Here is a 27,583-nt window from a genome sequence, read left to right on the forward strand (position 1 = left end):
TCAACCCTGACTGCTCATTGGAAGGACAGATGCTGAAGCTGAAGCTCCAATATTTTGGCCACCTAATGCGAAGAGAAAACTCTCTGGAAAATACCCTGATGCTGGGAAAGACTGAAGGCAAAAGGAGAAGGGGACGGCAGAGGATGAGACGGCTAGATAGCATCACCGATGCAATGAATATGAACTTGAGCACGCTCCGGGAGAGAGCACAGGACAGGAAGGCCTGGCATTCTATGGTCCATGGGGTCACGAAGAGTCGGACACGACTGAACGACTGAACAACAACAACAAGCTGGGAAAGGATGATATAAATAATGATGAAAAACTTAGGGTGAAATAAAGTATTCTATGTAAATACAATTCATATTCTACCTTGTGTCATGAACAATTACGAACAAAGACATGGACTCCAACCCATGACATTAAAGATCTGGTTATTTTATTAACATTTCAGTTCACAAAACATTAAAAACAAAGGAAATTTGGTCTGTGGTTATACATAGGATTAGAAAGTCTCTCCTCCGGTAGAGCTTGGATTAAGGATTTATGGTGAGCTTGCCCCAATTTCCAGGTACTACTTTAGTTCACCTACCTTTGTCCATGTGCTATAGTACACAGCCAGAGCTTTGTATGCTGCAGTGAGAAGAGAAGGCAAGCCTATTATTTAGGGAAATAATCAAGTCCTGTGAAAGGCCTTGTAATTTCTATCCTGGCCCCAGGGAAGCCAAAACTCATTGGTCCTCCTAACCTTAATTAATTCTTTGCCACAAGTAAGGCCCTTCATCCCTTACTTGTCTCATTAGCTTTGACCTCTGAAGAAAGTGGGGATGTTAATAGTGGATTCTTCCCAATTAACTTACAACACTCACAGTGCTGTATTTTTTTACCATTCAAGAATGTGAAAGCACACAAGGGGTAGATCAAAGCTGAAGACAGATGTAATATTGAAAGTTGCAGTGGTTTCTTCTATTGTGTCATTCCAGCTTTTTCCCAGCTTTGCAATTTGCATGACAGGCATAACAATCACAAGCACTACCTAACCAACACCATCCACAGCAGGGATGTAGCACGTTTTCGCTACAAACTTGTAGAACATTTTTTTCAGTGTTTAGCCCTAGAAAGGAAAAAAAGATACATTTGTACTGAACAGAATGAGGGTACTTCTAAACCAGTCTTGCTGCTCTCTTTTCCCCCCAAATTGAGATGGGAAGTTAGAAGAGAGCACAAGTTCTGAAGGAATGAATAGTACCCTCTGAATATCATTGAAGGGGACATTTAGCATTATTTAGGTCTCAGAATCCATTTTTCCAGAATCAGGGAGGAAAGCCTCCATTCCCAACATAATGGGTATCAAAAATAGAAAACAGAATGGAGAAATGTCTAATGAAGATAGTACCGATCAGAATATTTTGCTTGGAAAACAAAAAATGTCAGGGAATCCCCTCCGTTATTTCATTTACTCTATTAAAGCTAGATCTTCAACAATGCAGAACCACTCAGTTCTCCTCAGCTTCCTGACTGTATAGGTGAAATATTTATACAAAGTGTCAAGTGTTCAAGAGGCAGGAGAATACAGAATTTCCACCTTATCTGCAGGATAAATCGAGAGAATCCAAAATGGCTCTTTACAGAAGGCTCCTGGAAAGTGAATATAGAACAAGGTCCTTTTTTATCATGGTTTCTCTGGCTTCTCCAGCTGCAGATCAATCACTTTGACATTGCCTATATCCTGGTAGGTGGCTTGCAGCCCCCGTGAAATGTCTTCGTACATGGAGCACTCATCCAGATTCAGTCCCTAGGAAGGGAAAAACAAAAAGGGCTCACTATCCTGAAGTTGATGGGGTGTGAGGAGTTGTAGGCTGCAATCCTAAACAAGCTTACCAGGAAGTAAGCCCTACTGAACTCAGTGGGACGTGGGAATATATGGCAAAGAGTGAACAGTTAATGGGCGTAACTTTCTCCTCTTTGTACCGGCCTCAGGCCTTCTCTCAGGAAAGGGCCTGGTGTTTCTAGAAATAGGCCAAAGCAGAACTCCATAGTCACATTATGAATTAGGCTTGAGCTGGAAAGGTGGTCTGTAAGTACAGGAAATTTAAAAAAATAGTAATGTTCTTGACCACCTTCCCTGTTTGGATCAAAGAGTCGTCATTATTTTTAAATCTACTAATATTTGGCAGGGATCCCCACTGATATGCCTAACACATTCAACTTCTGTGTCAGATTTTAGACTACACTGCAGCAGAACGGGGTTGCTGGCTGGGATTCCTCTTATTATTTATTTATTACATTTATATCCCGCCTTTTTTCCTCCTTAAGGAACCCAAGGTGGCATACATAGCCCTCCTCCATTTTATCCTCACAACAACAACCCTGTGAGATGGGCTGGGCTGAGAGTCTATGACTGGCCCAAAGTCACCCAGTGAGCTTCCATGGCTGAGTGGGGACTAGAACCCGGATCTCCCGACTCCTAGTCCAACACTCTAGCTACTGCACCACACTGGCTCTCTTTCCACTGACATCAATACACCATCACTTCATCTCCCTTGGCTAAAGGATTTGCCTACATTCCCTTGCACATTTGTCTCCTGGAGTTACCTCATAAAGGTTCTCCTCTTCGTAAGCCTTCTTCTTGGCCTGTAAGAGGCGCTCGTTTTCCCATCTCTTCTGCAGAAGGAAGAAGACAAGACTAACCGGGCTAGCCCAAAACGTTTTGCTGCCTGAGGTGAAGGATATTGGCACCTGACTTCCCAGACACAAGGCCCAATTCACAATAAAACCTGCCATAATTCCAGTAAATAGATTTATGCATTCACAGCCCCAATAAAAATCCGCAGGTAACAGTTCACAACAGAAGATTTAGGCCAGGTTCAGTTCATGAGCACCAAAACAAAACCCCAAGCAGCCCTGAATCAAGCTGGCAGAATAAATCCCAATAAGTTCAGAGAATCCAAGAACAAGTGGGGAAGCTTTGCAAGTCATCCAAGTGTTTTTTCTAGCAAAGTCTACTGGTAAAGGCTCTGGCTTAAATACAAGAGAGTGGCCACTAAAGATCAGTATCAGAAATTTGATCCTGCCAGGGAAACCTGCCCCTTAGGTGACTGCTACATCTCATGGGATGCCTCTGCTCCACCCTCTTTAATTGACACAGTAAAGGAGACACCCCTGAGACACCCTCTCCTGCAGAGACCTCCTGCTGCTGCCCTGTTCCTATGGAAGGCTCCCCTGGTTGAGAAGCAGGGGCCTCCATCAAGGTCGGGCCTCCTGGGTTTGGAGATAGATAGGCTGTATCAGCGTCCTGCATCTCCCCCTTGCCCCCCACTGGCAAGCCAGTGGGAGGCAGGGTAGGACTTAGTTGTCAGGCTTCGCACAGCTGGGCCTGATTCTGCAGTCCCTTTCTGATTCATAATTGGTGTCGAAGGCTATAGCTCCCCCCTAAACTGGGGAAAGGCCTCACAAAGGACAAGACGTCATTCCATGTACAGCAGCTGAACAGATGCAACTGAACCTTACTTCAACACTGGCAATGGGCCAGCATCCTCCACAACACCTGAGGGCAGCAGGCTGTCAGGGGCGCCCTAGCTGCCTCTTGCAGTCCCCACCAATAGCCAACTCAGGACACAGATGACGAGGAATTATTTCCGAGACTTTATTCCTTTATTACTTTATGACTCTTTCAGAATACTAATCGCTAGCGCCAAAGCAAGGAACAGCACTGGGGAAAGATACCTGGAGCTTAGGCTACTCTGCTAAGGCAGTTGGTCCCCGTTTGAAGGAGAATCACAGGAAGACCCTGAACTTATGGGCTAGGGAGAGATCCGCCCTCTTTCCCTTGGGTCCTCAGGACGCGACCGTTGTTTGCATGCCAAACGAGCGCTACGCCTCCTTTCGGTGCCCTCCATCTGTCGCTGCTCCCTGCGTCTGCGCCGAGCATCCAGCAAGCCCCCCTCCAGTGCTCTCTCACTGCTAGGGTCACTATCTATCCCAGGAATGCTGGCAGGAGGAATCTCTGCCAGCTGCTGTGCTTGTGAGAGATGAGCGAGCTCCTCTCCCACGGACTGCTGTTCCTCCTCAGAATCAGAACTGCTCTGGGGCTCTATTGGCTCAGTTTCCACCCTGACACAGGCTAGCTTAGAGGGCAGGCCATATGGCACACACAATTCAGTCTTCCAACATCTTGCTGCATACACACCCAGGCTCCCAGCATCCATCCCCTCAAGTTGCCACCTTGCTCTATCTAATGGCAGGGCAGGCCATGCTTAAGAGTGAGTACAACCCCATCCATCAAGTTTTTGGTGGCTACCTTACAACGATGGGCCCTATTTCTAAGGTCACCAACGTGGTGCCCATAGGCTTGCCATGGTGCCCACCATGCTATCTACCATACTAATTAATGTGTTGGTCATACAGAACAAAAAATCAGAACAAGTGAGGCCATTACTCATATTGGGTAAACTAATTATCAGTATAGTGGAAATGCAAGCTTTTAAAGTGGGGGTAGGTGGGGGCTTACTGGAGGAATTAATGACAGTTAAACTAGTTTATATAGACAATTTAAGAGCCAATTCTCACCAAACAAAAAAATGGACCAATTAGCCCAGTTCACATGTAACGACAACCCATGGGTTGTTTAACCCATGGTTGGTTGGGGCTGCACAGGAACAAGCAAGCACACCGCCTCCGCTCGTTCACCACTTCTTTTTTGCATCCAGTTTAGTGCACAAAGCCAACACTCTGGGTTGTTGAAGAGGAAACACATTACAGTTTTAACTCATGGTTTGTTGTTGGATTAAAACTCTGGGTTGTTTCCCCCTCAACAACCCAGAGTTCCTCGTTATCATGTCATGCTGAACAATGGGGCATTCCTGGGTTGTTTTCTAAACCAGATGCAAAGCAGAAGCAGTGAACGAGTGGGAGGCCCCAACTAATCATGGGTTAACTAACCCATGGTTGGTCGTTATGTGCAAACTGGGTCATTAGCTAGATGTTCTGCCCAATGCTGGTGTCCATACTGTGAAAAGGGTGTTGGAAAGAGTTCTAGAACATAGTTGCAAAAATGATTTGGCCTTTGGGAAATCTCCAGATGAGAAGCTTAAAACAGTTTGATTTATCCAACAGATGATTTGCTGGGCCTGGGAGAGGAGACCACTTTTTAACATAACATCAAAAGCAGAACAAGATCTGGTAACTGGAAACTGTAGGCAGACATATTCAGAACAAGTCATGCCATGCATTTGTGTGTGTGCAAATGATGGGTGGAGGGAAAAAACAGCTCACCCTGAACAGCAGAAAAAGACCAGGGCCAATGGCACAGATGAGTAGGAGGAAGCCCTCAGCTGTGATGATCTTATTTTTGATGGATTCTTTCATATCCAGGAAGGAGATCGGGAGATGTCCTAGAAGATAGCAAGCAAAAGAGAGGCTGTTTGATCCAGAAATCTCACAGCATCCCTCACCTCCCCATTCTATCACTTTCTTGCAATTCCATGTATTTTGCACTCTGAAAAATATTGCAGCAAATCACCGATGTTTGTATTAATTTATTCTGTGGAGTTTAGTCTGATAGCAGTTTTTGCAAAATGTGGAATACTTTTCCAAGGAACAGGGGTGACATGATCTTGGGATATAGAAACAGCATGTGCTACGCTCTAATTTAGGGGATCCCAGATGCAATAAGCATTGTTCCCAGGCTAGAGAGTGTTTGTTGAACTTAAGTCTCATTGAAATCAACAAGTCTGATGTTGGTCCTAACTTGTCCCATTCCTTTTGATGGAACTTATGCAATTAACTGTCTCTGGATCTGTACCCTGGTTTTTCATTCTGCACAGGTCCATACTGCTCAGTAAGCCTTGAACAGTCAGCGAAGTTCACAAGTAGCACAGGGTTGTCCTAGGAAAAATGGACACTTGGTCCTCTTTCTGTCTGGGGTTTTTCCTAAGAGAAATTTGTGAAAGGCCAAAAAGCCCCCACCAAAGTTTCTGCAAACACTTTCCATCCATTTTAAAACTTCAGATTATATGTTGTGTGGGTTGACAGGCTAAAAGCAATGTCACAGGCCAACAGCAATTTCAGACAGGAAATGAAAGTAATAATTGTCAACATGTGGTGGTGGTGAAATATATTTACAAAACTCTGTCCAAGACATTGTCTGGAAAAAGTATGAACCTTGGCTTGGCTTATGAAGCTCACTGGATATCTAGAGCCAGTTGCTATCTCTCAACGTATCCTACCTCACAGTGTTGTAAGAATAAAAGGTGGGGGGGGGGAAACCTAAGCCTCTTGGAGGAACAGAGGAATAAAATGTAATTAAATGTTATGTATTCATATTGGCATATATCCCTTGAAACTCAGAACTCACCTGTACCAGCCTCTGAGCTCATCCTTGACACTATACTAGCTAAGCTTCCATCCCTTTGGAAGGACCATCACCTTAAAGAATCCAGTCCAGGAACCCTGCATAGGTATCCCCTACCTGGCCAGGACCATAGAAAATTCTGCATTGAAATTCCAAGCTGCTTCACTAGAATGGTGTACACCATATTCTCTTCCCCCTATATCTGACACCAGGAGTGCAAACATTTAACTGAGTGGCAAGTTATCACTTAGTTACTGTGTATTCCCCTCCCAAGGGAGAAGGTGAGTTTTACCACACCTGCACCTGATCAAAAACCTGGGGAGGCAGGGAAAATTATCACATGATAACAACCAGCTTACCAAGCAGTTACATGCCCACCAAGGAAATTACCTCTTAGTAAATGACCAGTATTTAGCCTGTGATATCTTACAGGGGAAAAGGGAACTATTTCCTGCAATTGCAACCATGTTCCAGCCCCATCAGGCTGTTTTTCTGGCTCTAGATTAGGGGTAAGCAACCGGGTGCCCTCCAGATGTTTTGGACCACAACTCCCATAATCCCTGACCTGCTGGTTTAGGATTATGGAAGCTGTAGTCTAAAATATCTAGAGGGCACCAGGTTGCCTATTCCTGCTCTAGACAATTGTGCAATTCCTCTCTGTGCTCCCTTTTCCCAGGGTTGAACGGCCATCTTGTTCATTACAGTGGCTCCTGAATGAAGACCTCTGCTTCCCATTGGCCCAGTCAGGTTTAGACCTTCTATACCTTGACTCCTGTTTCTGTTTGCCAACACTGACCTGCTCCTTAACTTTAACCTAATTGTGACTGGACTGTCTGCTTTTAACCCTTCCAAGGCCCACCTCTGATATTTTCCCAATTTGTGTATTTAAGCTTCATGAAGGCAAGTGGCCAGAAAATGGTCAAAGATGGATGTCTTTGCAGCATCAGGACTCTGAATATATGCTCAGAGCTGAAACAAATATGTTGGCTGAGTGGGAAATTCCAGCAAATTTCTCTTACCTGAAATCTGCTAGTAAATGTTTGAATTCATATTTTCCTAACCCCCTTTTCCCACCTACCAGCTCTCCCAAATTTGGATGCTGTTGGGTTGAAGGATGTTAAAAGGCGACAAAAATCAGCCGTACAGTTTGAACAACACAAATCAACAGTTTACACTATTTCCTGAAATTCTATCAGCAAAACTTTAAAATGTTAACATCCCCCCCCCCCCCCCCGCCAAAACAGGTGCCTCTCAAACTAAGGCTGCAATCTTCTCTTCATGTACTTGGGAGGAAGCCTCACTGAAAATAGCAAGCTTTACTTTCAAGTAAACATAAGCAAGATCAGCCTGTAAGTTTTGCTTTATTTTTAAAAGTTATCTATCTTCCATGTATCCTACCCTTCCACCATGGAGCTCTGAGTGGAACACATAGAAAGGTTTCACAACTCTCTGAGCCAGATTAGGCTAAGACTGTAAGGGTGTGATCCTATACATGTTTAGACAGAGGGCATCTCTACACCAGCCTAAAATCCTGCATTTAAAATGGGGCTTTCTGCTTCCGTTTTAAATGCAGGATCACAATGACTCCCTTTTTCTCGTGCTTCCTTCCCCCCCTCCCCTTTCCCCCTCCTTCTCCCCGTATCTGAGTCTTCCATTATCTTCCATTTATCTTGCTCCTCTTCTTGCAGCTTCTCCTTTTTTTCACAGAGGGAACTCAAGCGGAGCACAACTGGGTAATTCAATAGCTCATTATCTGCAATCTATTTAAAAACAGAACAAAGGGCATTTAGTGCAGGAGATGCCCTGGAGGGTCATGGCCTCATGTAAAGAGCTCGCAAACTTCTGTGAGGGAGCAATGTCAATCACAGGATAAAAGCTCCGTGTGAAGAAAGCCAGAGATAAGTCCTACAACTTCCAGCATTACCCAGCCAGCATGTTTTTATGCATAGGATTGCATCCTAAATTGCCACCCAGTGAGCGTTATCACTTAGCAGGGATTTGAACTCTCAGTCCAGGGCTCCTGTCCGCTACCCCACAACCGAAACTTACAACAACATGAACCGAATTCAAACCAAAACTTACAACAACATGTCAAAAGTAATGTTTAAAATGTTCAATGTTCAAAAAAGTCACATACTGAAATATTGCCAAATTTCAAGCGCGTGTAATTTTTTCTGTTTCAATTCTGTATGACAGGGATGGGTAACCTGTGGTTGAACTCCAGTTCCCATCAGCCCCAGCCATCCAGGCCAATAGTGAGGGATGATGGGAATAGTAGTTCATCAACATCTGGAGGGATGTAGGTTCCCCAGTCCTGCTATATGAGAGCCACATTTTTCAGAATAACTCCTGAGAGTTTCTGGGGTTTCATCATCTTGTAACTCCCCTCTGACATGCATTGGTCACTGTCCTGCACGTATTTTTAAAAAACATTGGCAGGTCAATGTAACTTTTGAAACAGCCCTCAGACCTCCCTAAGCACCACTGGACAACCTATGCCTTTCCCTCAACCTGCCTGCCAATACTGAGAGCCAACTAGAGATCTGAGAGCAATCATTTGTGATAATAGGGCAATGGATTGCCCTGGCCATCCCTTTACAGATATCAACCCAACCCATATGGGCACAAAGTTCACACTCACTCCGGACCCATAGGTATGTGCCACATGAATGGCCTTGGGAACGATCAGTATGCACCACGCAATAGTACATGCCAGAATCATTCGTTTTGGGCTGATGGAAGAAGAGTGTTGACAGCCCCTGACCAATGTCCACCATGATCTCCTGGATGTCTGTATTGTTGACAACAGTACTTATGCTGCAGTTGAGAGAGCAGGATCTTCTCCAGGTGACCTTGGCCCCAACTGGGGCCTTGAACCTACACTCCAGTGTGGCAGGCTCCCCTTCAGTGATGATGTGAGATGCAGGTCCAGGTTCCACAGGCACGAGAAATTGGGTACGTTTTGCCAGTGTAGGCTGCGATTTCAGACAATCCGTAGTTTTCACAGCATCGGGAGCTGTTCCAATTGTACTGACAATCTGATCTGTGCCACTGGGTTGCTCTGTTGTTGGAATTGTTTTGCTTGTACTTGTGGTCTCATTTCCACAAATGTAACCTACGGACAGGAGAAGAGAGAACGTTTGCTCTACAAAAGCTGTGAGCTACCATATTCTCAGGCCTAGTCATTCATACTGTAGGAAGGGTATCGCTGGGGGTCCATTCTCTTCCAACTTCGCAGCATCCTTGAAAACAGGGTACAAGTGGATTAGAAAGGTATCAGGAAACTAGTGCATGCAGAACTTCTCAGGTTCACTCCCTGGTATCTCTAGCTAAAACAATCTTAGGTACCAGTATTGGGAAATAGATCTTTACTTGAGACACCTTGGAGAGCTGCTCTCAGTCACAGTAGATAATACTGAGCTAGACAGATTAATGGTGTGAGTCAGTATAAGGCAGCTTCCTACGTTCTATCCAACTTACAGTAAAACCCAGTGGAGGCTGGTGGCTCCAATGTCAGTGGGGTAGTGAATCCGCTCCGATTTTCAGTCAGAACTCTAAAGGTGCTATCCAAGGTTGGATAGCTCCTTTAGAGTTCTGACTGAAACCCAGATCAGGTTCACCATCCCACTGACATCGGAGTCACCAGCCTCCATGGGTAAAAACGTTGCTAATGTCAACAACCTGGATGCTATGCATTTGACAGCAAAATAACGTGTAGAAATGTAAGAGATTAAACTTCTCTTGGTCAGTGGTCACCTGCTGAATTTCTCCATGCCAGGCACAGGAATAAGGCTTGTTAAAAACCTAAATAAAAAAGAAGCTGTCAACCCCCTCACCCCATAATATATTATACTACCTTTCCAATAACAAGCTATATAGTTTTCTTTCCACAGTTCCTTCCTTGCTGGTCAGACCACTGAACCACATCTCCACTGCAAAATGCCCCCCTAACATCCCTCAAGGGCATTGCGCAGGTTTTAGTTCCTTTTTCCTGCCCCTGTTGACAGGAAACAGAAGGGAGTTTGTTTGTTTTAAAAAAAGGAACTTTGCAGCCCACCTTTGTGCATGCAGAAGTTAAGGGGCCTTGGAGAATGGGGTGGAACCATATATAGCAGGGCTCTAGGGGATTGCTGGCTAAAATAGGTGTTGGTTATCGGGAAGGAAGTGTGTAGAGCTTGAAGGCTCAGTGCCATGGAATAGGATATGGTGGCTTTGGTGTCTTCTTAAAATCCAGACCTTGGCTAGCAAAATCTGACAAGAATGGGCAGCAGGTTTGATGACAAGTAAGTCTATAAAAAGTTGCTAGCACACAGAAACAAACTACTACTCACCTCCCCACCTCTATGTATTTTAGTCATTTGAAGCCTAGCAAAAGGAGAGACAAAAAGAACCAACTTCCTCCCAGTTTGCAAAAGCTTCCCTGCTTGGTCACCTGGAGGTGATGCCTACTTGCCAAGGGCAACCAAGTTAGTGGCTATATACAAATCTGCTTTAGGAAGAAATCCAAGCAAAGCAGCTAAGGTTGCAAAGTTAAACCTGGGAGTAAGTTCCATTGAACTTGGTGGGACTTAATTCTGAGTAGTTATGCACAGGATTGTGCTCTGAGGCTGCAATCTTTAAATCTTTACATTTATTCAGGAGTAAGCCCTATTAAACTCAGTGAGGCTTACCTCTGAGTAAACATGCATAAGCTTAATTTATATATGATAGGGCTGATCCAATCAAGGTTTTCAAAACAAAGGGATGCTATGGAAATCTGTTGCCTTTTCCAAGGACTTAATTTAACTCTCCTATGTTTGTCCAAAAACAGTTTACTAATCTGAGGTTTATCAGATTAGTAAAGTTTACTAATATGATAAACCCCAATTAAGTTAATAGTTTTTTTTTTAAAATCCCACTAATATTTGAGAGTGCCTCCAAATTAATGTAAAATGTGGAACTCTATTTAGAATTATTTATATCACAGGAGGACAGTTATGCAAGGATGGTATCTGGTATATGTGTATACCAAATGCTGATTCCTATAGTCTCGCAGACCCCTGGTACCTTACTTGTACGCAAACATCCTAGAACTATGAATTTTAAAAGCAATGCTAAACTTTGAATCCTCCTACTGCATCAACCTAAAGCAGATACTGTGTCAATTTCACCCTGTTGGGGTCATTTTGATCTCCAGGATCTTACACATTCAGGCTGCAATCCACTTACCTGGGAATAAACTCCAATGAAGTCAGTGGGGCTTACTACTGAGTAGGGATGTATATGATTGTGCTCTCAATTACTCACTTCTCTATCCCACTCTAATTGGGGTCTAACTAACTCCAGTGTCTTTTTAGGATCCCTTTACTGAATGACAATACATAAAGCATGAAGTAGCACAGGTTAATTAGGAAAGTTTTCTATATTTTAATATTCTTTTGGATAAAAATTCCAAAGCAAGGGACACCCATCATATTCAATGAAGCTGAGATATTCTAGAACAAGGACAACTTTACCATAAAGTGTCAGGGGTTATAGTTAAGGTTTTCAACTGAATAAATAATATTTAGCTGATGGATAACCTTTAATTAACCAGTTATGTTTAAAGATATTTGCCATATTATCAAAAACTGAATACAAGTGTCTTTGAGATACTGAAGAACATAATGAGCTGCCTTATATTGATTCAGACTGATGGTCTACCTCATTCAGTATTATCTACACTGACTGGTAGCACATCTCTAGGTTTGCAGATACGGCTCTTTCCCTACCCTATCTGGAGATGCCAAGGACTGAACTTGGGGCTTTTGGCATGCCAAGCATGTGATCTGCCACTGAGCTATAACAGCGCCCCAGAGTGTAAGGCAATTTACATTTTAATTACAAGAAAAGCCCATATTTCTGTTAACATTTTCTCTTTCCTTCTCTGTCACAATAACCCAGCCTTCCCCAACCCGGTACCCTCCAGTTGTGTTGGACTTCATCTCCTATCATTCCCAGTTAGCACAACCACATGATGACTGGGATGCTGTGAGTTGTAGTCTAACACATCTGGAGGATGCTATAATGCCGTGATGAAGGCCCTGTAATAAAGAAGAGGCTGAAATGCGTCAGGCTTTTCACCAGTAAAAATATCGTCCAGGATCCTGAGGCAATCTCTCTTTCTTGGGTTCGCCTTGGATGCTTACCTGCTTTTGCACCTCCAGATGCTACAATGCCTCAGAACCAAACCACCCTAGAAAAGGTAAACAAGTTTGTTCACTTAACTTATAGCCCCACCTCTTAAAACTGGTCTCCACTGAAGCTTCTTTCCAAGCCTTACAGACTCTTCTAAATTCAGCTGCAGTGCTCACATTTTAGGCTGCAATCTTATAAACAGTAACCTGGGAGTAAGTCCAGCTGAATTCAATGGAGCTTACTTCTGAGTAGACATGCTGTGTATAAAACTGAGCTGTCTTACCTCTGGCACCCTCCAGACCTACAGGTGCCAATAGCTTCACTGTTTCGATGCCTTTAGAAGCAATCTGACACAACTTAAGCAGGTGATGCTTTTCCTGGTAACACTTTACCTCTTGAACTGCTACCTGTCTGGCTGCTCCCAAAGCCCTGCACATTAGTGCTGCTTTTCTTTGGGTGCCTCCAGACAGAGGGCTCCTAGTGCTACTAATTAGAAGGCGCTGAGCCACTATTCTTGGCTCAGCTATTTTTATCTCTTTTTTTCTCACTATTTTTCTCTCTTCCTCCTTTTTTCTCCTTCATGGGTTTTCTACAGTAAGAGAAAAGAGGGAACAAGTGGAGGCAAATCACAGGATGGTTACATGTAGAAGATGCCGCTGACATCTGGACTTCCTATAACATTTTAAGAATGAGACTGGCCCATTGCTCAACAAAAGCTTCATCTGGAAGCACCCTACGTTCCAAAGATCTCCACGCCTTTTCACAAGGTCTCCGGTGGTAGTTCTTACCTGAAAACAGAGTCAGGAGGAGCAGGGAACAGAGCTGGCCTTCCATCCTGCTATCACTTCCTTGGATCCACCCGGAGTTAGCCACCTTGTCCTTGGCATGCGTGCAACTGTGACTGTCTCTGCAGGACTTTGGGGTTGTTTTTTACTTGTAGGCTTTTTTTTTTTTTCCTCTTTTAGGCAGACACCAGGAGATGCGCCCCGTTGCTCTCTTGCTCCACCCAACTGAGCTAATGAGGTTTGTTTCTTGTTTGTTTTTTGTCATGCAGTGAAGCCTCAGTTTTCACTAGAAATTTCTTTTTTTTCCTTCCCTTTTAAGTAGGAGGGTGTACAGAGAGCCACCTCATTCTGCAGAAAGCACAGGCAACGGTTCAAGTAACATCCCCAGCCCTCCCACCTTTCACAGCTGAAAGCAGGGAAGTGCTTGTAACACCACTTCTCCTACCAAGGATCTTTGTCCAAAGCTGCCTCACTCCACCCATTATACATTGCTGAAGGCTCATTTCCACTTGCTGTGGCTGTATTCATTTGCTCTGCAACACCCAGTCCTCCTCCCGCACTGCTTGGAAAGCAAAGACCGCACTGATTCCTATGGTTTAAAGCAAGGGTGTTGAACCTCAGGCCTGTGGGCCAAATCTGGCCCCTTGGAGAGCCTATCTGGCCCTCAATGGGTCCCCAGGGGGCCACACCCCTATTCCCTGGCCCCACCTCCTTTCCCCCAACTGCCAATTGTTGGGAGGTTTCCCAGTTTTTGCACAGGTTTTCCCTCCCATCCTAAAAGGTTCTTAGGAAATGCCTCTCCTAAGGCTGACTTACTGACAGTAAGAGGTTTAAGCTAAAATATGCTGGTATTTGGGGGATTTTGTCACCCTCACTTTGCCTTGGGCCCCACCCACCACTGGAATGTGCCCCCCCAGAACCTCTCTGAGATTGAATTTGGCCCTTGAGATGAAATAGGTTCAACAGCCCTGGTTTAAAGATATACCAGGGGGAAAGAAAGAAAAAAATGGTGCTATGCATTCATTCATTCATTGCATTTATACGCTGCCTTTTTTCCTCTTGCAAGGAACGCAAGGCAGCTCACATTATCCTCCTCCTCTTCTCCGTTTTATCCTCACAACAACAACCCTGTGAGGTAGGTTGGGCTGAGAGTCTGTGACTGGCCCAAAGTCACCCAGTGAGCTCCCATGGCCCAGTGGGGACTAGAACCCGGATCTCCCAGTTCCCAGTCCAATGCTCTAGAACTAGCCAGCTCTGTAGTAGTGGAGGCTGGTGGCTCTGATGTCAGTGGGGCAGTGAATCCACTCTGGGTTTCTGTCAGAACCAGCCAGAACTCTAAAGGAGCTATCTAAAGGAGCTCCTTTAGAGTTCTGGCTGGTTCTGACTGAAACCTGGAGCGGATTCACTGCCCCACTGAAATCAGAGCCACCGGCCTCCACTGCACTGTTGCATATGAAATGGCAGACTGTGCATCATATGGTGCCAGGCAGAGTGATCCTGAGGGGGAGAGTGAAATAGCAAATGATTCACCACTTTTGGGGAAGGAGCATGGCTTGGTGGGAGAGCCCCTGCTTCGCATGCAGAAGGTCCCAGGTTCAATCCCTGGCTTCTCCAAGTAGGGCCAGGAAAAACTCCTGCCTGAAACCCTGGAGAGCTGCTGCCGAGAATTCTTGGCCAGATGGACTATGGTCTGATTCGGGATAAGGCAGCTTCCTATGTTCCACTTCCAAAGTCCTGCCAACTTATGCTGGCCAGGGCATGAGGTGTGTGGTGGGGGTTCATATCCCTGGCGGAGCTGCAGTATTTTGACCCCCTCCCCCATTGAGGCCCCAAGAGCCTCGTGTGGCGCAGAGTGGTAGGCGGCAGTATTGCAACCGAAACTCTCCCCGTGACCTGAGTTTGATCCCAGCGGAAGCTGGGTCTCGGGTAGCCGGCTCAGGTCGACTCAGCCCTCCATCCTTCCGAGGTCGGTAAAATGAGTACCCAGCTTGCCGAGGGAAAGGTAGTCAGGACTGGGGAAGGCAATGGCAAACCACCCTGCTATAGTCTGCCATGAAAACGTCAGCATAAGCGGCGTCCCTCTAGGGGTCAGTAATGACCCGGTGCTTGCACAGGAGGAACCTTTCCTTTCCCCCATTGATACAAGTGGGAGGGAATTAAGTAAGCCAACTCCAAGCTGGCATAGTTACCAGGGCCGATCCTGGGGCCTCTTGGGGGAGCGAGGGGGCTTTGAGTTTGCAGGATTGAAAGTCATCCCTGACATGCCCCCGGAACACTCTCATTTGACCCCTATCAACCAGCACAAAGACTGCTGGTGATTCTCCTATACCTGCAGGGCTTTCTGTGGTGGTACTGGTAGTTCTCCTCCTCCAACCCACCCTAACACCCCTCCAATTTTCTTTGGCAGTGGTTAGGATTGCACTCTTAGGAGCTGTTCACACAATACTCTAACCCACACTCAGTGGTTGTTTTGGTTCAACAAACAACCCACACTCGACTACTGAGTGTGGGTGAGCGTGTTGCGTGAACAGCCCCTTACTGTTTATGTGCATTCATTTACATGCATGCATATGAGAGACGAGAAGGAATGCAAACACACCGTTCACAGCTATGCATGCCTACTTGAAAGTAAGCCTCATTGTTTTCAATGGTGTTTGCTCCCAGGAAAGTGTGTATAGGATTGCAGCCTCAGAGACCTAACTTCCAAAGATTTGGGGAGCTGAAATCAGAAGTATGGTGGTTCTAACAATTCATTCTAACAAAAATCTGGAAGGGCGCCTCCCCCAGTAGCCAAATAGAGACAAAATAAAACATTGTTCTACCAGAAACAAAATACAAACATTTTTTTACCAGAACAGGTACAGTGAGAAAACTGGGACCATCCTTATAGAACAGGGAACATTACATCATATATAGCTGACGTATTCCTAGCCCACTGGTTAATCAACAGTCTGCGTGTTTTAATCACTTTCCAATCTTCCACAGCTAAAATCCCTAAAAATGGAGCAGACATAAGAATTATTCCCCCCACCCTTCCCACACAGTGAAAATGTCCTGTTTTACAACTGCCCTTACAGGTTGTTGCTTTATATTTTGGCAGCACTTGCAAAATTTGCCAACTTGTTAACGGATATCTGAATTTGTAGTTCAAGGTTCCTTTTTTCTCACTAACAGCCTCCATCACACATTTCCTCTTCTTTCAGTAGGGCCACAGTACAGGTATGCATGGCTGATTAAATAATGCAGATTCCATGCCAACTATGAAACTTGGTCACCAAATGCCTATTGTCAAATGAACAAGAACCCCACCCCCCACCCCCAATGCGCCTAAGAGTAGACAGAAACAACAGAGAAAGCCTCCTATATTGCCACTGGGGTCAGGACAGGTCAGAGCTAGCAAACAGAAGCACAGGATCAAATTCCAGTCTCACTGCTCCTAGGTGGAACACCACTCAAGGCATACAACATCACATGATGCTTCAGGCTGGATAACTAAATCTGCATCTTCTGCTCCACCAGCAAAGGAATGGAAACATTAGGAATATAGCAGCCCTGTAAATAAGCTCACACAAGTTACTAGCCTGTTGGGGACTGGCGGAGGACTGAGAGTTCTGTCCCTTTACCAGCAGCCCTCTGATTTCTATCCTGGGTGTAGCGGATAGGGCTTCCTTTCTTTAGCAGCCTACCTGCAATGGAGGCTGGTGGCTCCGATATCAGTGGGGCAGTGAATCTGCTCTGGGCTTCAGTCAGAACTGCTCTCTCAGCCTGCAAACTCACCTGCACGCCATTGCTTGTCACCTACGGTGACCAAGTGAGTACAGAAACACAAGGCTGGTTTAGGGTTGCTGTGTCCAGGCCCAGAGATCCTGCTGGTAGGTTAGAATCATAGAATAGTAGGGCTGGAAGGGGCCTACAAGGCCATCGAGTCCAACCCCCTGCTCAGTGCAGGAATCTAAGTCAGAGCATCCCTGACAAATGGCTGTCCAGCCTTGTCTTGAAGGCCTCCAGTGTGGGAGAGCCCCCCACCTCCCCAGGTAATTGGTTCCATTGTCATATTGCTCTTACAGTCAGGAAGTTTTTCCTGATGTTCAGCCGGAATCTGGCTTCCTGTGACTTGAGCCCATGATTCCGTGTCCTGCACTCTGGGATGACCGAGAAGAGATCCTGGCCTCCTTCTCTGTGACAACCTTTCAAGTACTTGAAGAGCGCTATCATATCTCCCCTCAGTCTTCTCTTCTCAAGGCTAAACATGCTTAAAGGATTCTGGAGCAGTAACAGTAGTAGCAGTGTCTCATCCTGGCCATGGTATTTGTAAACTGTCCTAGAGATTGTATGTCCCAGGCAGTGTCTGGATCAGGAGATGGCAACCCATGTTACAAGATACCCCAATGGTGAAAAACGAGTTTGGTGGGACTATGCATTAAGACAAAACAAAAATAATGGCAAGGTGGAGCGTACAGCAGCTGTAGAATGACAGGTGTGATTGCTTCCTGTGTTTAACTAGACTACCTGAAGGATTCTACACAGCTTTCAAGATTAAGGGTTGCATCCAACATTAGGCTTAGAGCTGACAGTGCTGGTTCCAGGTTTCTGAGGGCCCTTGGGCCAAACACCTCCGTGGGCCCCCTCCCTCGGGGAGTCCACCTTCTCACCACCATGGCCACCACCTGCTACAGCTTCTCATTCTCTTTCTCACCATTGCTACCATTTGCTTGCTTGATCATCCAGTCAGCAGGGAGCATCTCCTGCTCCCCACCGGTGTCTGGGCCACAGCGAGAGGCAGGGGAAGAAGCAGGTTGCAATGGTGAAGAGGAGAAGCAACTCCAAGGGGCTCTTGTCAGTGGGGCCCTGCTGGGGAGTGAGTCCTTGGCAGGTGCCCAGCCATGCTTACCTCTGATGATGGACCTGCCCATTGAAATGAATGGGGCTTAAGTTAGACTAACATTGGATATATAGCTCATTGGATACAAACCTAAGATGTAATTTCAGTCTTTAGCTTTAACTACAACTGGCATTGTGATCCTAAACACATTTCTCTGAAAATAAAACCCCAAAAATTTTACTACAGTTTTAAATCTGAGTGGGTTTGGGATTGAAATTAAGAAATCAAGTTGTGTAATGTCCACATTTCACCAGCAGAGGGAGACCACTACTACTCAAACTGCCTCCTGCACTATGTTGCTGGGCAAAAGTACAGGGCAGACTTGGCAGAGGGCCTCGTGGCCACATGCCAGTGGATTCGGAATGGACAGCGATGAAAAGAAGAGAACAGTGGGAATGTTCAGATCCCAATAACGAACTTTGGCTCTTTTCTTCACAGATGGTTTCTATGCAAGCATCCAAATTTTGGCCCGATCAGCAAGTAAATAAATACCTGGCCTTTTTGGAGTTGGTGTGACCCACCTAGACAGGAAGTTACAGGATGTTCTTTTGGACTGATCCACTGCATTCATTTGCTACTGTTGCCCATTCTCATATAGATGAAGCAATGACACTGCAATACATTATTATGACTATTATTACAACAAAGAAGCCCTGTTGGATCAGAGCGAAGGTCCATCTGCCACAGCATCCCCCTTCCCACAAAAAGCCTCTAGGAATGAAGCTAAGCAGTCCCCCCCCTTCCCCTGCAAGTGGTATTCAGCTTTGAAATGAAGAACCCATGCCCTAGTTTTGCTTTCCCCCCTCCTCCCTCCCAATCCCTTTTCCTTTTGTTTCCTTTCTTTTAGATTATAAGCCTGAGGGCAGGGGCTGTCTCATCATTAAATTCTGTAAATTGCTCTGGGAGCCTTTTTGGGCTGAACAGTAGAGTAAAAATACTGCAAGCAAGCAAGCAAGCAAATGTAGCATCTGGGCATGGAGGCCCCATCTAGTCATCAGGCTAATAGCCACTGATGGATGCAGCCATCATCTCTGCAGCAGCCTGGTCCATATTATGCCTGGGGTTCCAGCATGGTGCCCATGGCCACCAATGTGCCCATGGAGACCTCTGTTGGTGCCCACCTGGCTCGCTGCCCCTCCTGATTATTATTATTTTAACTAGGGGGCTGGCATGGTGCTAATTTGCTACCACAAGATGTAGTGGTGGCCACCCATTTGGATGGCTTTAAAAGGGGGTTGGACAAATTCCTGGATGAAAAGGCTACCAATGGCTACTAGTCCTGACGGCTATGTGCTACCTCCAGTACCAGAGGCAGTGAGCCTATGTACACCAGTTGCTGGGGAACATGGGTGCGAGGGTGCTGTTGCACTCATGCCCTGCTTGTGGGGTCCTGGTTGACAGCTGGTTGGCCACTGTGTAAACAGAATGCTGGTCTAAATGGACCCTTGGTTTGATCCAGCAGGGCTCTTCTTATTTTCTTAAAGTGAAGCTCTGACCTCCAGCACTATCTTTCTTTCCAAGAATGCCTCTGCATCCCCTCAAAATAAAAATGTGTTTGCCTGCAGCCCAGTGCTCTGTTTTGAAGCATGCCAGATGCCTCCCCCCCCCCCGAAAAGAAAAAGGTAAGTTGGGTGATGGTAGGGAGCATCTGGCTAAAAGGGTCAGAGGAGAAGTGTTTTGCCTGTGCTCTGTGTGTGTGTGTGTTTCTCTAAGCATCACCAGTCTGTCTTCTCAGAGATGGGTGTTGGAGCAGAAAACTCCAACACCCTTTGGGTGTTCAGAGGGTTCAAAAGAGTGGTTCTGAGTTTTGGAACTCAGACTGCACCCCTTCCTTTTACTTAGGTTCTTGCTCAACTTTCTTTTCTTTAAGCCTCATTAGTTTGCCTCCTGGGAAATGGGTGTTTTGTGACTAGCGATGCCTACAATGGCAGCCATTTTGTAAACAGACAAGCCCCCTCATGGCATCCATTTTGTGAGAGTGCCCACAACACCCTAAGGATTCCAAATGTGCCTACCAGCCCAAAAAGGTTGGGGACTGCGTGCTGCTTGTGTGAAGGCATATTTTCTATGGCCAATCCATTTCATTAGTTGATGATCACATATTCTAGCATTTTATTTGGAGAAAAGGAGAAACCCACTATTGGTAGCGTGAAAAGTAAGTGGGTACTGCAGTGATATGTAAATATAGCCATAAGCCCTAAGCTTTAAGCATTTTTTTCAAGCCTTTTGGTTGCACTGATAGAAAGATTGTATTGTCAAAAGAGCTTGGTAACAGCACTAAGGGTGCAATCCTATGCATGTTTAGACAGAAAAAAGTCCTAGAACTCCCAGCATTCCCCATGCTGGGAGTTGTAGGATTTTTTCTGTCTAAACATGCTGGGAGATGTAGGACTTTTTTCTGTCTAAATATGCATAGGATTGCACCCTGACTCTGTAAACAGGGAGGGGCTGGAACTCAGTCTTCTCAAGGGTTATCTAGTCCTTAATCTAAGTTATCTAGGAAATCTACAGCATACCTGACAGGCTCTCCAGCCTCAGTTTACAAATATCTGATGATAGAGAGTCCCCAAGCTCCATTGTTGAGCTTAATTCTAAATCTGCAGGGACATCCTCAGGGAAAGGCACTCTGTACATGCTCAGAGGTACTTTGCTTTATTACATACTTCATGTATGTTTCTTTAAATAAGTCATATGGCCACAAACAGGAGGAGGTAATGTTCAATGAGTGTGGCTAAAGAAGGAAAGGTTGGGGCTATGGAACCAAGTACAACAGATTTGGTTTTCTACTTACTCCATATCCTATCAAGGGAGTTCTGGAAAAACATTCATGTTAATCACCATCTGTGCATCCTGTTCAAAGCATGCAGTCTCCTGCTGTAGGCTCTACAAATCAATCAGCCTCCGAGCTATTTACACTGCCTCAGTGCACTGCTCTGTGCCATGACAGCACGCTTCTGGTTGGTGGTGCTAAGCCTCGATTTGTTGAGAACCTGCTGCATATCTGAACAGTAACCCAACTTAGGGCGCAGTGCTGGCTGGGGAATGCTGTAGGACTTTTTTCTGTCCAAACATGCATAGGATTGCGCCCTAACCTGCTTTTGCTATTTGTCTAGGGCAGAGATTGACACAGCCCATCTGTGGTTCTGCTGCCTCTTCCTTTGTGTTCTGGTGACCCTGTTCTGTCAGGAGCGAGAAAAATGGGAACCCAAATGGGCGTATCCTCCTAGAAGAGGGGATCACTGCTGGAAGGAACATTGAACAGGTCCTTGGAGCTAAGACTGGCAGTGAGAGGTCTGGCTTATTTTGGAAGGTAAGAGAATAATGGAGAGTTAGCATAGTTATTCAAGGCTGAAGTTCCTCAACAGAGGTGCAAAAGCAGCCTGAGTAAGGCATTGGAGTTTGCACATCTCTGCTCCCCAAAATAAGGCACACACCATATCATACACATCACTGGGGACGGTCCCCTGAGATTCTCTGGCATTATATCCAACCCTAACATTTGATTTTGTAAGACATAGTTTCACTCCTGATGCCCCCAGTGCTATGAATGTAAATAAGAAACTGGAGTTTTGCATGCAAATCATACACGCACAGCCTTGGGGAGACTGTCTCTTATATGATAAGCACATTTCAGTTCCCTGTTTCAGACTCCTTAGGCACCTGTGTTTTGAATCATAGGATCACAGAATAGTAGGATTGGAAGGGGCCTACAAGACCATTGAGTCCAACCCCCTGCTCAATGCAGGAATCCAAGTCAAAGCATCCGTGACAGATGGCTGTCCATCCTCATAAAATCATAGGATCATAGAATAGTAGGATTGGAAGGGGCCTACAAGACCATCGAGTCCAACCCCCTGCTCAGTGCAGGAATCCAAGTCAGAGCATCCCTGACAGGTGGTTGTCCGGCCTCATCTTGAATGCCTCCAGTGTGGGAGAGCCCACCACCTCCCTAGGGAATTGGTTCTATTGTTGTATTGTTGTAACAGTCAGGAGCTCTGTCCTTTTTTGCATTGGACTGCAGTCTAGAAAGTTGCAGACTCACATCTCGTGTCTGACCAAGACTTCAGTGGGTTTTTGTTGTTTATTCGGTCAGTCGCTTCTGACTCTTCGTGACTTCATGGACCAGCCCACGCCAGAGCTTCCTGTCGGCCATCGCTCCCCCCAGCTCCCCCAAGGTCGAGTCCATCACCTCCAGAATATCATCCATCCACCTTGCCCTTGGTCGGCCCCTCTTCCTTTTGCCTTCCACTTTCCCTAGTATCAGCATCTTCTCCAGGGTATCCTGTCTTCTCATGATGTGGCCAAAGGACTTCAGTTTTGCCTTTCATATCATTCCCTCAAGTGAGCAGTCTGGCTTTATTTCCTGGAGGATGGACTGGTTTGATCTTCTTGCAGTCCAAGGCACTCTCAGAATTTTCCTCCAGCACCACAGTTCAAAAGCATCCATCTTCCTTCGCTCAGCCTTCCTTATGGTCCAGCTCTCGCAGCCATAGGTTACTACAGGGAATACCATTGCTTTAACTATGTGGACCTTTGTTGTCAGTGTGATGTCTCTGCTCTTCACTATTTTATCAAGATTTGTCATTGCTGTCCTCCCAAGAAGTAAACATCTTCTGATTTCCTGGCTGCAGTCAGCATCTGCAGTCATCTTTGCGCCTAGAAAGACAAAAGTCTGTCACTGCCTCCACGTTTTCTCCCTCTATTTGCCAGTTATCCATCAAGCTGGTTGCCATAATCTTGGTTTTGTTGAGGTTTAACTGCAACCCAGCTTTTGCACTTTCTTCTTTCACCTTCGTCATAAGGTTTCTCAGCTCCTCCTCGCTTTCAGCTATCAAAGTGGTATCATCTGCATATCTGAGATTGTTAATGTTTCTTCCAGCGATTTTAACTCCAGCCTTGGCTTCATCAAGCCCAGCATGTCACATGATGTGTTCTGCGTACAGGTTGAATAGGTAGGGTGAGAGTATACAACCCTGCCATACTCCTTTCCCAATCTTACACCAGTCCGTTGTTCCGTGGTCTGTTCTTACAGTTGCTACTTGGTCGTTATACAGATTCCTCAGGAGGCAGACAAGATGACTTGGTATCCCCATACCACCAAGAACTTGCCACAATTTGTTATGATCCACACAGTCAAAGGCTTTAGCATAGTCAATAAAACAGAAATAGATGTTTTTCTGAAACTCCCTGGCTTTCTCCATTATCAAGCAGATATTGGCTATTTGGTCTCTAGTTCCTCTGCCTTTTCTAAACCTAGCTTGTACATCTGGAAGTTCTCATTCCATGAATTGCTGGAATCTACCTTGCAAGATCTTGAGCATTACCTTACTGGCATGTGAAATAAGTGCCACTGTTCAATAGTTTGAACATTCTTTGGTGCTTCCCTTTTTTGGTATGGGGATATAAGTTGATTTTTTCCAATCTGTTGGCCATTCTTGTGTTTTCCAAATTTGCTGGCATATGGCATGCATCACCTTGACAGCATCATCTTGCAAGATTTTAAACAGTTCAGCTGGGATACCATCGTCTCCTGCTGCCTTGTTATTAGCAATGCTTCTTAAGGCCCATTCAACCTCACTCTTCAGGATGTCTGGCTCTAGCTCACTGACCACACTGTCAAATCTATCCCCGATATTATTATCCTTCCTATACAGATCTTCCATATATTCTTGCCACCTTTTCTTGATCTCTTCTGCTTCTGTGGGTGCCTGTATGCAAATCACTGTCTCTCAATGTCAGCCTCCTTCCCACCCACCCTGCTCCCAATATAATCATCATTCTCTCTAACATCAAACTCAGGTGGTGCATGCTGACAGAACTGCAGTCAAAACAGGGCCCCTGAGAAACAAGAGGACGGTATCAGCTCTGGGGAAGCCTGAAGTACAAAAAACCTTTAGAGGGGGAAAAAATCCCCCATGAACAACCCCAAAACAGCCTGATGAGGACTCTTGACATGCTCAGTGGCCATGAACTACTGAGTGTCTGTTGGGAAGGGGGGGAAGGAAAAACCTGGTGGGAGGGAGAATGGAATAGAGCACCCTGGAAAAGGGCATGGCTGGCTGGAAACAATGAACTGCAGCACTCCATGCTGCAATGTTTTGTTGCAGGTCCCACTTGTAAGATAATGACACTAATATGCTCAGAGAAAATAACAAAATAATTATACTGGCCAACCTTATAAGGGTGTTGAAAAGATTGCTAAAGTATGGATGTGAAGCACTTTGACCAAATTAATAATACTTTTTACAATAATACAAAGGAAATATTTGCAAGCATTTACACAGTACACTCCCTTCCTCTGTCCTACCCAGAAAAAAAACACCATGCAAGAGGAAGGCCAGTCTAGCCCCACAAAATGAGAAGTTGCAGGGAGCTAGCTTCCCCACACCCTGCCAGAAAGAACTCTGGAATTGCAGTGGTGAAGGAAAGTTCATTCTGGCTTCTGTGGGAATGAGCAAGGGACTGAAGGCTGCTATGTATTTGACATCCCTTTCATGCTAGAAAGGTCACCAGTAAGGGAAAAGAAGATGTGACCCAGTGTGGTGTAGTGGTTACAGCAGGGATCAGTAACCTGGTATACTCCAGATGTTTTGGACAACAACCCCCCTATAATCCCTGACCATTGGCCGGGCTAGCAGGGGGTGTAATCCAAAATGCCTGGAGGGCACCAGATTGCCTACCTCTGGGTCAGATTAGGACTGGGGAGACCTGAGCTCAAGTCTTCACTCAGCCCTAAAGTTCTCTGGTGTCCTTAGTAAGGATGTCAGAGAAAGCAGCAGAATCAGATGAGTTTGAATTTCTATGAATCCGACCCATGGATTCCGCAGCAGACTGGCTTTTCCCAAGTCGCATGGATTCTGTGGACTTGCATATCAGTTTTTGTTTAACTTTCTAGAATTTTACACAAATGCAGTTGTAGAAAAATACGTAAAATAAAAAACACCAGCTGAAAATACACATTTCCCCCATAGGCTAAAGCACGAAAATGCACATTTGGGGGGATTTGCACAAATGCAGGAAACTGGAAAAAATCCAGTTCTGTGAATGAGTGGACAATGGAATGAAAGGCACCTGACAATCTGCGCAACACAGACAGAACAGACTTTAAAAAATCCGTACATCCCTAGTCCTTAGTAGGGTGGCCAGATACAAAAAAGGACAGGGCTCCTGCCCCTTTAATAGTTGTGTAGAAGAGGGAATTTCAGGAAGTGCACCCTGTCATGCAAGCTACACTTGCTGAAATTCCCTCTTCTGCACAACCATTAAAGGGGCATGAGTCCTGTCCTCTTTTGTATTTGGCCACCCTAGCCATTGGTCCAGTTGCCGCATTTTAACTTAACCGACCTCACAGGGTTGTTGTGCAGGTAAAAGAGAGAGAGAACCATGCTGTCTTGAGCTCCTTGAAGAAAGGATGAGATATAATAAGATCCGTCTCTCCTTGCCCCTGCCAAACTAGATACAAGTGCCTGTTAAAAACTCACTGCTCTGTTCTGCCCTTGCCAAACTGACCTCACTCCCCTTCCTCTGTGGCTGCACACAGTCCTATGCATGTTTATTCAGAAGTCACAGAGTGTTCAATAGGGCTTACTCTGAGGTAAGTGTGCATAGGACTGCCACCTTATGGTGCAATCCTATTCATCTTTAAACAGAAAAGAGGTCTGCAGCTCCCAGCATTCCCCAGCCAGCCATGCTCTGGATTTCAGTTGTAGGAGTTTTTTTTCTGTCTAAACATATATTGTTCTGTGCCCTTAGTTTACAGACCTTATGGTGGTGGGAGGATGTCTTTATTTTCATTTATATGTACGGCACCAGCACTGCATATTAAATTAACTGGTATGAGGCACATTAGGAGACAACTTTTAGCTGGCAATACTGGATGAAAATACAATGAGAGCCAGTGTGGTGTGGTATAGAGTGGTTGGAATATTGGACCTGGGTTCAAAACCCCATTTGGCCATGAAGCTCACTACGGCTGCAATCCTATGCATGGCTGGCTGGGGAATGGTGGGAGTTGTAGGATGTTTTTTTCTGTCTAAACATGCATAGGATTGTGCCCTAGGTGACTTTGGGCCAATCACAGACTCTCAGCCTACCCTACCTCACAGGGTTGTTGTGAGGATAAAATGGAGATGAGGATCATATACGCTGCCTTAGGTTCCTTGGAAGAAAGGTGGGATATAAATGTAATAAAATAATAATGAGTAAATAAGTATTTTTCCCTGAGTTCAGTGGTGCTTATTTCCAGGTAAGTGAGTATAAGGTATCTTATCTTTACTTATGCTATCTTATCCTCACTTATTTGGCAGGGGTTTTGCTTCTGAGTAAACATGGAGGAGATCGGGCTGGCAGAGACCAAGTCCTATGCAGAAAGGCTGAAGGAGCTGGAGGACATGTTTAGCTGGGAGAAGGGATGATTATGAGGTGATAAGATAGCCATCCTCAAATATTTGAAGGGCTGCCATATAGGTGATGGAGCAAATTTGTTTTCTGTTGCTCCAGACAGAGGGCAACTGCTTCAGATTACAATAAAGTGGATTTTATTTACATTAGGATGATACAAGCTGTTCAGTGCTGGAAGAGACTGTCTTGGAAGGTGACGGGTCTCAGAAAGTGATGTCAGAGGTTTTTAAGCAGAGGTTGGAAGGCCATCTATCAGGGTGCTGTAGAAACAATTTCCTGCATCAGCAGTGGGTTGAACTAAATGGCCTTTGAGGACCCTTCCAATTCTATTATTCTTTGATTAACAGTGCAAACCTATCTATGCATGTCTACTCAGAAGTAAGTCCCACTGAATTCAATGGGACTTACTCCCCGGTTAATGTCTTCAGGATTGCAGCTGAACCATGCAATCCTATATAAACTCACTTTCCCGGGACCACGTCCACTGAACTCGGCGAGATTTACTTCTGAGCAGACATGCACAGGGCGACCGTGCGAGCCTCCGTGAAATGAACTGAGTTTGGTTTTGAATGCACAAAACGTGCTTAGGATTACGCCGCGCCGCTGAGAGGCGCACTTACCTGGGAGTCCAGTTCCACGGAGCTGACAGGGTGTACTTCTGAGTAAACACGCATATGATGATGGGGGGGGGGGGGCTTGTTTAGCCTTATTGTTATGAAATTCCCCTTTCCTACCCGCCCTGAGAAACGGGCGAGAGAACAAGCCAATCGCTTTCGCTTCTTTGGGGAGACACACTACGTTTTGGGCGCCCTCGATTCCTCCTCTCCGCGCGCCCAGACGTGCAGCCCCCCGCCCTCCCCGGCGCGTGTCTACCTGAGGGCTGTACATGGCATTCCTAGGCAGAGGGAGCGCACAGAGCTCGGGACGGCTGCAGCTGCGGCTGCACAGCCCGCGATGTAGGAAGCCCTGCAAGAGGACGATGAAAGAGGAGGGGCTGGGAGGAGCGGC

General features: G+C 45.6%; 1 protein-coding gene across 2 annotated transcripts; it reads right to left on the minus strand.

Annotated features, from left to right (window-relative positions):
- Nucleotides 1-417: 417 nt before the first annotated feature.
- Nucleotides 418-27,563, minus strand: CD79A (CD79a molecule). Of its 2 annotated transcripts, none has more exons than XM_084815096.1 (6): nucleotides 27,449-27,563; nucleotides 13,297-13,641; nucleotides 8,994-9,467; nucleotides 5,275-5,393; nucleotides 2,596-2,664; nucleotides 418-1,795 (listed from the first exon to the last, which is right to left on the minus strand). In XM_084815096.1, the coding sequence occupies exons 2-6, from the start codon at nucleotides 13,340-13,342 to the stop codon at nucleotides 1,673-1,675; spliced, it is 831 nt and encodes a 276-aa protein (XP_084671222.1). In that variant the 5' UTR covers nucleotides 13,343-13,641; nucleotides 27,449-27,563; the 3' UTR covers nucleotides 418-1,672. The 2 variants fall into 2 exon arrangements, with proteins under 2 accessions (XP_084671222.1, XP_084671223.1); XM_084815097.1 differs by having other exon boundaries at nucleotides 27,196-27,563.
- Between the last annotated feature and the right edge of the window lie 20 nt (nucleotides 27,564-27,583).

This window comes from Heloderma suspectum, chromosome 10 (assembly GCF_057233095.1).
Source record: "Heloderma suspectum isolate Gila_16-S chromosome 10, 16-S_ref, whole genome shotgun sequence".
NCBI lineage: Eukaryota > Metazoa > Chordata > Lepidosauria > Squamata > Helodermatidae > Heloderma > Heloderma suspectum.

Coding starts and splice junctions, on each gene's coding strand:
- CD79A (XM_084815096.1), bottom strand. CDS start 13,342: ATGGAAGGCCAGCTCTGTTCCCTGCTCCTCCTGACTCTGTTTTCAG. Junction 5,394..8,993: donor CACATACCTATGGGTCCGGA/GTGAGTGTGAAC, acceptor GCTATCTTCTAG/GACATCTCCCGATCTCCTTC. Junction 1,796..2,595: donor AAGAGGAGAACCTTTATGAG/GTAACTCCAGGA, acceptor TTCCCTTCCTAG/GGACTGAATCTGGATGAGTG.